Source organism: Acomys minous (genome assembly GCF_964271855.1).
Source record: "Acomys minous genome assembly, chromosome: 12".
NCBI classification, from domain to species: Eukaryota; Metazoa; Chordata; class Mammalia; order Rodentia; family Muridae; genus Acomys; species Acomys minous.
In genome coordinates this window covers 17,605,083-17,618,645 of record NC_140493.1, presented here as the reverse complement: position 1 = coordinate 17,618,645, position 13,563 = coordinate 17,605,083, and the positions used below count along the sequence as shown (strand labels likewise).

The 13,563-nt window shown below is 40.0% G+C and overlaps 1 protein-coding gene across 2 annotated transcripts in view; it reads right to left on the bottom strand.

Annotated features, from left to right (window-relative positions):
• SMC1B (structural maintenance of chromosomes 1B) overlaps positions 1–13,563 on the bottom strand; it is a 69,868-nt gene that overhangs the window by 4,608 nt on the left and 51,697 nt on the right. For both annotated transcript variants that reach the window (XM_084749765.1, XM_084749766.1), the window contains exons 19-22: positions 11,750–11,845; positions 3,685–3,841; positions 2,795–2,949; positions 1,284–1,435 (exon numbers count right to left, since the gene is read on the bottom strand). In XM_084749765.1, coding sequence (XP_084605891.1) covers positions 1,284–1,435; positions 2,795–2,949; positions 3,685–3,841; positions 11,750–11,845 — 560 coding nt within the window. The remainder of the gene's footprint in view (positions 1–1,283; positions 1,436–2,794; positions 2,950–3,684; positions 3,842–11,749; positions 11,846–13,563) is intronic.

Below are 13,563 nucleotides of genomic sequence, written 5' to 3'. Positions count from 1 at the left end.
AAATTCAGAAATTTGCCATGAAGGAGAAGGGGACTCCAGATGTGTGCACAGATACCAGGCTCAATAAAGTTTCTGGGCCAGAGGATTAAGGGATGTTGCACATCATATCTGAGTTCATTTGTCCAGAAAACGTAATGAAGATGAGGATTCACCAAACAAGCTCTACACATTGGTAACTTACGTGCTTGTTACCATATTCAAGAATCTACAGATGATAAAAGTGGATGAAATTTTGTTTTTGGTTTTCAAGACAGGGTTTCTCTGTGTAGCCTTGGCTGTCCTGGAACTCACTTTGTAGACCACATGGCCTCAAACTCACAGAGATCCACCTGCCTCTGCCTTCCAGTGCTGGGAAATAAAGGTGTGCGCCACTGTCACAGCAAAGTGAAGGATGAATTTTGGGGAAGACACTTTGTTTTGTTCACAGGAATCTCGAGCTTATAACAATACCTGAAAGTGTGAATATTTAGTAGAGTGATGGGATGGTCTGCTCCCTAGTGATAATTTCATTTTGCTATGACACTGTGTCTGGAACCCCTCCCTATCCCATGTGTTTTCTCTCTATCTCTCCTGTGGAGGACTGTCTCATTTCTTTGAGACCAGAGTGGGAAGCCTATGTCCTGTTCCTGGTGATGGGAAGAGAGCAGCACCAGCACTGCTATCACCTGCTGTGAGTGCTGAGAGCTGTTGTCTCTCTTAATTTTACCCAGCTTTTGTTTCTTGATTTATCTTGATTCAGTGGAAATGAGGACATTAAGCCCCTATGGTTCCCCCCCTCCGCCCTTTTTTTTCTTTCGAGACAGGGTTTCTCTGTGTTAGCCTTGGCTGTTCTGGACTCGCTTTGTAGATCAGGCTGGCCTGGAACTCACAACGATCCACCTGCCTCTGCCTCCTGAATGCTGGGATTAAAGGCATGCACCACCATGCCCGGCTTGTCCCCCCTTTTTTAAAGGAAGAAATATTTTGCTTTCAATGCACAACAGAGCTCTTGAGTATGGCTTAGGAAAACAATATGTAAGTTGGGTCATTACTTTTTGTTCATTTTTTGGCAATCTTCATTTCTTATGTAGATTATTCAACTATTATCCTTTTATAAAGCTATAAAACTACTAGCTATTGCCAAAATTTGTCAAAGACTGTACTTGGAGATTTTCTAACTTGCTATAGGCCTAAAACAAACCCCTATATTATGACTAGAAAAACAGCTTTGCTAAATATTATTAAAGAAAATAATTACATATTTTCTGTATAAAGATGCACTTAGTAGCTCGCTGTGGCCTTACCTGTGTACAGCAAATAGCAGAGCCAAAGCAGCCACACACTTTTCTCCCCCCGACAAATTATCCATCGGCATGAATCGTTTGCCTGGAGCCACACAATTATAGCTAATTCCATCTAAATAAGGTTCTTCAGGGTTCTCTGGGCTAAGAAATGCCTGAAACACATTTATTTAGCCATATCAGAAAAGTAACCAATATATTTCAAGTTAGGTGGCAACATATTTAAGTGAAAAGTTCTTAAGTTTTTGTCAGTTTTGATGGGAAAATACAAATACTTATAAACACATTGAACCTCTGCATTAACCACAGACTTCAGGGTTATCTGGGTTGAGGGAAAAAATTCTCAAGAATGTTCAACATATTCAAGGCCCAGGCTTTTTCTACCATAGTTCCAGTCAAACCTCAGCAGCAGATGCCACAGACTTATAAAAACAGTCTCCCATCAACTTATTTATTGGCCCACCTCTGATATTTACTGAACAATTACTATGTACCAATTATTATAGGTATATGTATGAATCCTGTTTTCAATGACTTAGTATGCTTATTTTACAAAAAAATAAGTTATGGGTTTTGTTTTTTAAATTTTTTTGTTTTTTTTGCTTTTTGAGACAAGGTTTCTCTGTTTAACAGAGTCCTAGCTGTCCTGGACAGGATTTGTAGACCAGGCTGGCCTCAAACTCAGAGAGATCTGCCTGCCTTTGCCTCCCCAAGTGCTGGGATTAAAGATATGTGCCACCTTGCCTGGCAAAATAAGTTTTGTTTAGTAATGCTGAGCAGTGGTGGCGCATGCCTTTAATGCCAGCACTTGGGAGGCAGAGGCAGGTGGATCTCTGTCAGTTCAAGGCCAGCCAGAGCAAGTCCAGGACAGCCAAGGCTACACAGAGAAATCCTGTCTCGAAAAAACAAAACACAAAACAAAAAGTTCTGTTTAGTTGAAATTCTAAAAATCAGATTCTGGATCATCTCAGTCATATTGTGAGCCCAAGTAGAGTTGATACATAAATCCTGACTCACATCTTTTTTTCACATTTAATTCTACAAGTATTTGCTGTGGTGCAACAGGAGTGGATAATAAAATGGGCCAAGCGATTCATTCAAATGGACGTTATCTAGACTTGATCCTATCTTTAGCCTTCCACTCTACTTTGATATGTTGATCAGTACCACACTACTTCTACCCTGATCCCATCTTGACAATAGAGACTAGTAGTTCCATAAAGTTAATTTAGTACCAGACAAAAGAATTTCAGTATTTGAAAAAACTCAGACATCAAATGATCCAACCCTACTCAAGTTTCAAGTGGAAGAATAGGCCCAGAGTGGCTCTGACTCGTCTGTGTTGCTCGAGTAGTAAGTGGAATCCAGAACACGTCTTGAGATGCCCAGTCTTTGTGTACTGGCTTTGCACCTATGTCATTAAGGACTATGCAGTGGTCATTTACTTCTCACCAGAAAACAAACACCACTGTTTACTCTAAGTTCCCTCTAGTATAGGAGGTTGAGAAACACACCTGGGCACTGTTGTTCCTGCAGAGCTTCTTGTAGATCTGGTCAATTGAGACTGAGATGTGCTCAAAACACTGGCTGAAAGCATCATATCTTCGTTTTTTCACCTGTTCAAACTCTTGTCTACATATTCTGGCTTCCTTTCTGCTGGTCTCAAAAGCTAAAAAAATTAATTTGATTTTAAAATGCAGTGTTATTTATTTTCAAGACCATTGGGTGCTTTTCTTAAAATGTAATACGTATTTTCAGAACTGATTGATTTTTGACTTTGGTTATCTTGAATACATCTACCTTCAAAAATACCTTAACTGTTGTTACATTCTGAGAACACATCTTTTAAACATGATGAGTCTTTTCCTGGCAGAGCTAACGTCTAAATGTTAGCAAATCATGACAGTGTATTGAATATACTTATCTGTCTTGTGTGAAAAATTGTAATTATATTTTTTAAAATAATAAGCCTACTTTGTTGTTGTTGAGACAGAGTCTCATGAGGCCAGTTTGGCCTCAAATTCACTATGAGACTGAGAATGACCTTGAACTTCTGATGTTCCCACCTCTACCTCCAGAGTTTTGGAATTATATAGGTACATGTCCCTAAACCCAGTTTGTGAAGATTTGGAAATGGACCCCAGGGCTTCATGTACTTTAGGTAAGTATTTGTGCAACAGAGCTAAATTCCCAACCCCCAACAAACCTATTTTAAAAGTAAAGCAGAACATTCATGAAGGAAGACATTCGTTTTAGTATTAAAAAGCCCACATTAACAGAGCAACAGGCAACAGAGAAAAATGCATGTTAATAAAAGAAATATACAATACAAAGAGGTTGTTGGCACACAGAGAAACAAAAACACACGAGTATCATCTTACTACAACGATAAACTCAATTTTACCATCCGCAGACGCTTGAAACTTGTCTCTGACAGCCTTTAAGTTCTCCTGTGCTCGCAGGTTTGGAGCTGTAGTCTTCAGGAGAGTATTTTCTTGGGATGCTACTTGCTGTAGAAGGAGTGTAAGGTGGGCCTCCACCTCCTTATCTGATTGTAGAGCCTATCATTAGCAAAGAACAGTGCTGACTGGCATGTCTTTAAAATTCAAAGTTAAGGCGTAAGTACAGGACTTATTCCTTGTGAGCTTGTGTGTAGAGGTGAGGGGACAACTTCTGGGACTGAGTCTCCTCTACTGTGTATGGCTCAGGAATTGAACTCTGGTTGTCAGGGTTGATGGCAAGTGTCTCTATTTGACAAATCACCTTCTTGGCCCAAGACTGCTATCATCTATTTTGGGTCTGGGTGGGGGATGGGTTGGTTTCTTGAAAAAGATCTTGTTTTATAGCCATGGCTGGTCTGGTATTCACTCTATAGCCTAGATAGGCATCAAAATTATAGCAATCCCCCTGCCTCAAACTCCCAAATGCTGAGATAACTGGTGTGTGCCACCACACCTGGCAAGGATACTACTATCTGGCTCTACTTGTACTCCCTGGATCTCCCTTGGAAGCTTTTCTGTGTTTGGTGCTGTATTCATGCAGGCAGTGTCTATAGTTGCCCTACCCAGCTGTGCCTTTCATGGCTCTAATACTTTATCATGCTGCTCATGGATCATTCTTGACCTCCTCAGATTATGGTCATGCCAAAAATGTAAACATGCATTTATTATATGTTTCTTTGTCCATTAAAGATAATATTGATTGGGAGCTGGAGAGATGGCTCAGAGGTTAAGAGCACTGACTGCTCTTCCAGAGGTCCTGAGTTCAATTCCTACAACCACATGGTGGCTCATAACCATCTATAATGTGATCTAATGTGCACTGATACATAATAAATAAATAAATAAATAAATCTTTTTAAAAAAGATAATATTGGTCAACTGCTATGGGTCAGACTTTGGAACTTGAATCATGAAAACTAGTCCAGCCCCTCTGTGAGAGGCTGGAAAGATGACTCACTGGTTAAGAGCACTCTTAAGGGGACCTGAGTTTGATTTCTAGCATCCATATGGCATTCATCTGTAACTCTATTTCCAGAGGATCTGACATCTTCTGGCCTCTGAGGGTAATAAGCATGCATGTCGTACAGAAGCATCCTTGTAGGCAAAACACCCATACACATAAAAAAATAAAAGTTAAAGCATTCAGAGAACTCAGAAGTACAAACTGACATTTACGCCTGGATGAAAAGTCTCCTCACAGGATAAGCATAGTCACTACAGGGCCAAAAGAAGGAACCCAAATGACTTGGAAGGTGTAAGACTTAACTTTAAAGCTAATGAATGAGGGGAAGGGGGAAAGTGTAGCTGTGTTGTTCTAGGAAAACTCTGACTCCTAAAGGGGTCTAATTAATACACAATAAATGTAATATTAAACTCACTGAGAAGATTATATGGAAAATGAATAAGCTGAAAGACTACACTTACCAAATTCCCTTGCAATAAAACAAGCAAAGCAAAACAAGTTTAAAGTAAACTTAAAGTTTGTTTAATGTAAAACGATATTGAAAACTAGGTACATAAAAATTGGCCATGAGGGCTGGAGATATGGCTCAGAGGTTAAGAGCATTGCCTGCTCTTCCAAAGGTCCTGAGTCCAATTCCCAGCAACTATATGGTGGCTCACAACCATCTGTAATGAGATCTGGTGCCCTCTTCTGGTGGGCAGGCACACATGCAGGCAGAACATTGTATACATAAAAAATAATAAATCTTTAAAAAAAATTGGCCATGAACGTTTTGAATATTTGGGTTAAATTTACAATACACTTGCGTGGCAGAAGTCCACATGTTTAAGCTGTTCCTTTAGGTGGAGCACAAATTCCCTTGGATGGAGCAATATCCCACCAAAGTAAAATAGCATGCTAGCCTCCCTATAGGACAAGGATGCTTTGTGGACCAGACAGACAAGGATGCATGGGAATTAAGACCTGCTACAAGTATGCTGCTTCTGCCTCTGGCTGCATAGGCCTGACCAAAAACAAAACAAAACATAAAAATCCCTCCTTATCTAAAGATGAATTACTTTTCATGTCTCACATGACAGGGAGATGGATATTTTTGCCTAATGGAGGATCAGTCTGCATCCAGCTCCTAAATGTCTCAAAGAGTAGAGGTAAACAGTAATTACTCTATCCTCAATGTCTCCCAACTGGCATTTGAGGATGCTGCGAACAAGGAAAACTTGTATCTAAGCCTGATTGGTATGGGGCCTGTATGCTAGTTCAATTGGCCACGCCCTTTACCATGGCATTTAATTCTTCCTCTAAGCAATTCAATTCTTCCCTGTGCCCTGATTAAAGGGGGTTACCAGATACTCTGGCATCAAACCCACAGCTTTGAAAAGCTATTCAAAGTATCTAACTGGTTTCTTTGGCAGTTGGTTTTTTTATCTGTAGAGTCAACAGATGATTCTATTAAGTGATGTCCCTTAACCAATAAGCCCTCAGAGTCATCAGGAGATGACGTAGATGAAGCATTCTCTCCAACCTGGACTCACTTGTGGTGCTTTGGGAATATAATCTACTCTTAACCCAGCTGGAGCTCCAGGGCCACTGCCTACTCTCTTACCTTGACGCTCTATGAGGAGTATATAGGCTTTGGCAATGATGCTTGTGGATATCTTCTTAGAAATACCAAAAGCTATAAGTTCATTTTATTTTGTTATTTTGCTTTACAAATTATGCCTCTAAACAATCAGTCTATTTTTAAATAGAATGATGTTACGAAATATGCTTAGCGTTCTCAGTATGTGGTGGCCTACAGATTTTTCCATCAACAAAATAAGATTGGCTTTCTTTGTTAGCTCAGTTTATGTTACATGTAAATTATTTATTACAGATTTGACATGACTGACTGGTTTAATTTTTCCATCTGTTGGTTGACTGTATGGAATGAAAATTATATAAAATTCATAAGGTTCTGTTATCAAGTTAATTTTAGAAACGTTAAAATCAATCATTTACTCTAGACAAGGTAGTCACTGTCTCTGGAAATACACCTATTTCATTAAAAATTAAAAATAATTTCATTTGGGGGAATACAATTTAGAATTAAAATGGTTTTTTACATAGCCTAACAATATATAATATTTACTGTGTAGTCCTGGAATATAGGTGTAACAATTTGACATTAACAATATATATATAGTTGTTTTCAAATACTAGACATGGGTATTTAAGGTTATATCCCCAATTTAACTTTATCAAATTGTTTCTAACCAGAAATTTTGTTTTACTTGAGACTCTGTTTTTAAGACAAGTATACAAAGTTCATCATATATAAAAGCAAGGACTATCGCTTAAACATTTTCTGTTCAGATTCATTCTGTGGATTGGTTCCAGGTGATTGATTCCTTATGCAGAAAGCTAATAAACAGCTAATAATCAGCTACCTTATCCTTCTACAGAACTCTGGAAATGGTCTAGTCAGTCATAAAAATGCATTTAACTTTGTTATATTGACTCATGTTAAAATTGATGTAAAATTTCCTCATTAATTCTCTCAAAGTTCTCCACAAAGTTGTAGCTATTTCCTCCTGATATGTTCTGGATTTTTGCCACGGCACCTTGGTTAGCTGTTGCTCACCTTGCCACCCTTCTGTCAGCCTTGAAAGAGTTACTGAGAGATCCACACTCCCAGACCCCTGAAAGCAGTATGGGTGACCTCTAAAAGGATACTGATGGACCACAGGCCTTTCAACTCATCCCTCTTTTTTGCCTCTGTGGACATTTTTTTTTTTGAGACTCAAAACTAAAACAGCTGGACTAAAGCCTTCTTTGCATCAGTTAACATCTCTCTCTCTCTCATCAGCTCAGAGCAGCTTGACTCCTTGATTGCTGCATTACTCCAAAATTAAGAAGGACTAGATCTGACTACTGCTAAGGATAGGATTTATGCCCTCTGCAAAAAATGCTGCTTCCATCCAGCAAATCCTAACTGGTTTGAAATGGGACCTAAAGACCATAGGGAACAAACAAAAATTACTTTTGCTTCTCTCCCATTCTGGTTCCTCCCCTTGATCACCTTTTCCTCCTTATTATCCTCATACCTGTGTTTTTACTGTGTCTTTTAAATGTTTTACTTAACTGAAATTACTTCACCCTATACCCAGGAAAAATGTTTCACCCAAGTTCTCCTGCTAGCTCTCACTCCACAACAACCATTTGTTCCTGACACATAAGCCAAAAGACCGTTCGGATGCTGTGGAGAAACTCTGGCTAAAAGAGACCTTCATTTGTTTCACTTCAAGCCAGATACTATTCTTTACATTTGTCTTCTATTTTCTTCTGTTCCCTTTCTTTGATGCTCTGCAACGCACGGCTACTTCTGCTAGCTCACTTTGGTGCAACAGTCCCAGGGACTAGTCACGGTTACCCTGAATCAGCTCGTGCACTGTCCCACTCGGTCTCTCCTGCCCCTATTCCTCCCTATCCCTCAACCTTTTTGGAAAATTGTTCAATTCTACTCTAACCAAATCATCTGCCTATAGCTCTCTAATTACTTTTCAAGCCTCTTCAGGAATATAAGATGGCAGTCACCTGATCTGCCATAGCAGATGAAGTTAAGACTTTCCCTCTACATGATTAGAGGACTCCATCTTTAATGGAACTAGCACTACCTCCTCTTAGCAGGAAACAGCTATATAATACTCCAGCCCTGCATTAAAAAATATCCTCTCAGAGTTAGGAACAATAGTTTCCTACTGAAAGACTACACTTCCCAGCTTCCCTTTAGAGGCTATGGACGTCATTTCCATCCCTATAAGGGGCTGATCCAATCAATCTGTAGGCATTTTGACCATCTACACACATAGGTGACAAAAGTGCCCCCTTACCATGAATAAACATGGTGCCAACCTAAAGTCAGACCAAACCTCTTTCTGCCTTCTGTCTCTATATAGCTGTCTTTAAATAATCTAACAAAGTAGACAAAAAAAAATCTCTTAGGGAGGCAGAGGCAGGCAGATCACTGTGAGTTCAAGGCCAGCGTAGTTTACAAAGTGAGTCCAGGACAGCCAAAACCTGTATTGAAAAATAAAATAAAAAAGAAAATATCTGCTGGGGATGAAGCTCAGGTAGTAGAGTGTTTGCCTTGTTGACACAAATGCCTGGGTTCTATCCTTAGAATTTCATGTACTGGGTATAGTGGGACATGCCTCTAAACTCAGTACTTAGGAAGTGGAATAAAAAAACACCAAAAGTTCAAGGTCATCCTCAACTACATAGTGAGTTTGAGACTAGCCTGGACTATGCAAGACCCTGTCTCAAAAAAGTAACAAAATAAAACCAAATACTCCAGAAAAACATCAATATAAAATAATTGGATAACGAGGTAGAAAATGACCTTTCTAAACTAATGCAAAATGAGAAAGCAGTAAATAAAAAACTTCAGGGAAGACAGAAGCTGACACAGATATATCAGAGAATCTGTAAGTCTCCTAAGTACATTAACACATGGTGTTTACAGATGTAGACTTTGCTACTCAGCGTCGTCCTCACTTTTCAGCATATCCCATGCTTTGAGAAGGTGAGCCATTCTTACGGGGGCTGGGGGGGGGGGGGGGCTGGGTTGAGGGACTAGGAATAGCAATGACTCAGAGGAATGGTAAGTTCACCTGAGCTATTGGCTCAGGAATGAACATGTGACCTTGTGTAACCAGGGAGCAATGGCTTAGGTTTTCTAGGAATGACTTCAGTTTTAGAATAGTACTACCCTGAAAGGCAGGTTCACATCTCTGAAGATGTTGGCAATGTGTGTAGATAGTCCAGAGGGTAGCAGTCACTGTGCCGTATGAGTTCAAGTTCAGCTTGTCTAGAGCATGCTTGTCTTATTACAAAGAAAAAGGCTATTTTCTGCCATTTTGTAATACATATTTGGCATTCATTCTGGCTCCAGGCTTAGAACTAACACCCTTGCCATTTCCTGAGAGATAAGATGAAAGGAGCTCCTATTCTTCACAATCTGTCCCTTTCCATGGTAACGAGGAATTAATGTTAATAAACTGACTTTTGTAGGATGAAAACGGATTGCTAGGTGTACCAGGTGGGAATAGAAGCTTGTAACTTAGTATGTCTTCTCTGGGAATGAACTGAAGCTAGGGATTCAGTTTAATCATCAAAGTCACCAGTTGAATCAGTCATGTACAGAGGAGGGCATGCAGGTTGATGGACACATGGACAGGCTGGCAAGGCAACACACAGGAAGCAGAATGCACGGGAGCTCTGTACCTCCTCCATCCCTGCCCTATGCATCTCTTTCACTTGGCTCTCCCCATGTTGTATCTTTCATAACTGTTAGGTTTCAAACATGGGACAAATGGTTGAGGTGTCTATTTAACATATCAAAGTGGATCCTGAGGGATCTCCCTGCATCCCTTAGCCCCTAACCTGGACAGGGCCATCCTGGCTGGCACACCCAGCCCCCTGCTCTGTACTCTCCAGGCCAGGAGGCTGGGCTACTCTTCTCTATATAATCCAACGATTTTGGTTACCTGCTCTCTTTGTACCTTTGGCCTCCTTGCTGCTGCATCTGGCTCTTCTTCCTCCCCCTCCTCACATGGCACAGCTCAGTCTGGTCATATCTACTCTGGACTCTTCCATATGTATCTGCCTTTACCTATGTTCTTCCCCCTCTCTACAATAAACCTCCACCATACCTAGGACCCCCCCTCTCTACAATAAACCACCATACCTAGGAGCAGTCGTGTACTTTCCTTTTTATTTCTTCATCCAGTAATAGATTGGTACATATAGAATAAATTATTACCCTGAATTCTGTATGTGATTCTAACAAAACTGCACTTGAGGGCTGCAGCACTCCTGAGTGATTGGCATCTGAAATGTAAGCAGTCTGTGCCCTGAATTTATGGAATCTGATGCCATCCCAGTAAGGCAGTGCCTTACTGAAACTGAACTCTTTAACATTTCCAGCTGGTGTGCAAAGAACTAAATAACTACTGGTTCCCAGGGTGTGGTGGTGCACTGCTTCAATCCCAGCACTCAGGAGGCAGAGGCAGGCAGAATTCAGTGAGTTCAAGGCCAGCCTGGTCTACAGAGCAAGTTACAGGGCTATGCAGAGAAACCCTGTCTCGAAAAACAAAAACAAAACGCAAAAGAGTTATTTTAATTTTTAGAAGTGTTTTTGCCTGCATGTTTCTGTGCACAACCTCTATGCAGTGCCCACAGAGGCTAGAATAGGGCATTGGATCCTTTGGAACTGGAGTTACAGATACTTGTGAGCTGCCATGTGGGTAGGGAACAAAATCTGGAAGAGCAGCCAATATTCTTAACCACTGAGCCATCTGTCCAACCTCTATCTTATCTTTGAGACCGGATCTGTCACTGGACCTGGAGCTCACTAATTGGTAGACTAGCTGGCCAGTGAACTTCAGGGACCTACTTGTCTCTGCTTCTCCAGTTCTGGGACTACAAACTTGAAACTGTGTGACCCAGTGTTTTCTGTGGGTGTTGGGGAGCCAAATTCAAGTTATTATGATTGGTTGGCAAACACTTTAGTGACTGAATCACCTCTGTAGCCCCTATTTTGGTTTTTGGAGATTGGGTTTCATGGTACACAAGCTGACAGTCATTTTTTGATCCTCCTGCCTCTTCCTTCCAAGTGCTGGGATCGCAGGCATTTGCAATCACCCTAGCTTTCTTTTTTCTCTTTTGATATCTCCCCAGGCCCAAATTAGAAACAAAAAAACTAGGCACTGTGGTACAAACCTGAAATTCTAGCACTCAGAAGGCAGAGGTAGGCAGATCTCTTTGAGTTCAAGGTCTACAAAGTGAGTTCAGGACAGCCAAGGATACATAGAAAAACCTTGGTGGTGGGGGTGGGGGCGCAAACTCCTCCAAACTCACCAACAAGCCTATCCCACATTATTTTAAACCTAACCATATAAGATAATTGTATAGTATTTTAATATCCAATTATTACTGTTAATCATAAACAGAAATTTTTAAGTTACCTTCAAATCCTCCTTTAGAGGGCTGTAGTCTACTTGGATGGATGCTTCTTTTTCATAAATATCAGCAGTTGCCTGGGTACTTTCTGTTTCAGTTAGCTGAAAAACAGACAGTTTCTTGAATAGTAACCTCTACTCCAGCCACTTGAGCCGTTCAGATAAAAAGTTATCACCTTTATAGCAGCCACACAAGCACGAAAGGCCTGGCTCAGCCATTCTTGACATAAGCATGCAACCTTACTGACAAGGCAGGTGGGAGCCACTCTCAGGGCTGACATGTTTCCTTCTGTCAGTGCAGCCCATCCTACATGTCTGCTCAATTCTCACCTCAGCTGCTTACTAGCTATCTTCTCTCAAGCTTTTTTATCTAAGTCTCTGCGACCTACCAACAATAATCAGCATTAGGCCTCCTTTTTCCACCCCCCCCCCATGTTACAATGGATCAACCTCTAATAGACATTTTTTTTAAAAGAAAGAGCAAATTACTGTTTATTCAACTACTGTTTGGCTATTGGTGTAAAACACTTGTTTAGTTGATGAAAACTAAAACTTAAAAAATGGAAAAAGACCCTTAAGTAGATTTCTTAGGAGTAAGTTTATACTCCTTAACACATGATATATGTGTTAAGACAGCTCAAATACACATTAAAGCTGAATGCTAAATGTATTGCAGAAGCTGTTCATGTCATGAGTGTGACTCCATTACATAAGGCATGACATTTGTCTAAAATGTCTTATTTTGCTTAATGTCAGGATCATAAGTCCTTCAAATGATTTATCATTCTTTACATGTGTGCACATACATTTTCTTTACCCATTTATCTGTTAATTGGAATCTAGGCTAGCTCCATATGTTGGCTATTTTGAACAGTGTTACAATCAACACAAGTATGCAAGTGTGTTTGTGGTATGCTGATTCCTCAGGGCATATACAGAATAGTAGTATATCTGAATTAGATGATGCTTTTAACCTTTTTGAGGAACATGTATACAGATTTTCATTGTGGGTATAATGGTTTACATTTCCATTAGCATATAAAGTGCCTTCTTTTTCTAACATTCTCACCAGCATTTGTTTTCTTGATGGTAGCCATTATGATAATTGTCAAAATCATTTTTTATGTGTCAGTGGTTCGAGACAGGGTTTCTCTTGAAGTCCTGGCTGTTCTGGACTCACTTTGTAGACTAGGCTGGCCTTGATCTCACAGAAATCCTCCTGCCTCTGCTGCCCAAGTGCTAGGATTAAAGGTGTATGCCACCACTCGTGGCTTAATTGCCAATTCTTGCTGTTCTTGTTGGAATCTTTTTCATTAAGTCCTCACTTCTACGTATATCTTAGAGCGTTCTGTTTCCCCTAGCAGTTTCCAGTGTCACATTAAAGTCTTTGGTCTATTTTGAATTTATTTTCATATTGGGACAGAAAAGGAGTTTCATTCTTCTACATGTGACATAATTTTCCTAGTGCCCTTTGCTGAAGATGTCTTTTCTCCAGTACTTGACTTTAGTTCTTTTACTGAAAATCAGGCTGCTAAGTGTATGTTAAAGTATATGAAAACCAATGTATGTTTTCTTCTGGATCCTCTGTTCTATTTCATTGGTTTGTGTGTCTTTTTTATGTTAGTAGCATGCTCTTTTATTATGGTTGTCATAAAATCCGCGATCAGGTATTGTGATACTCCTAGCACTGCCTTTTCTGCTTAGCATTGTTTTTGCTACTCAAAGTCTTTTGTGCTTCCATATGAATTTTAGGATTTTTTTCTAGTTCTATGAGGAATGGCATTGAAGGTTTTTTTTTTTTAATAGGAATTGCATTAAGT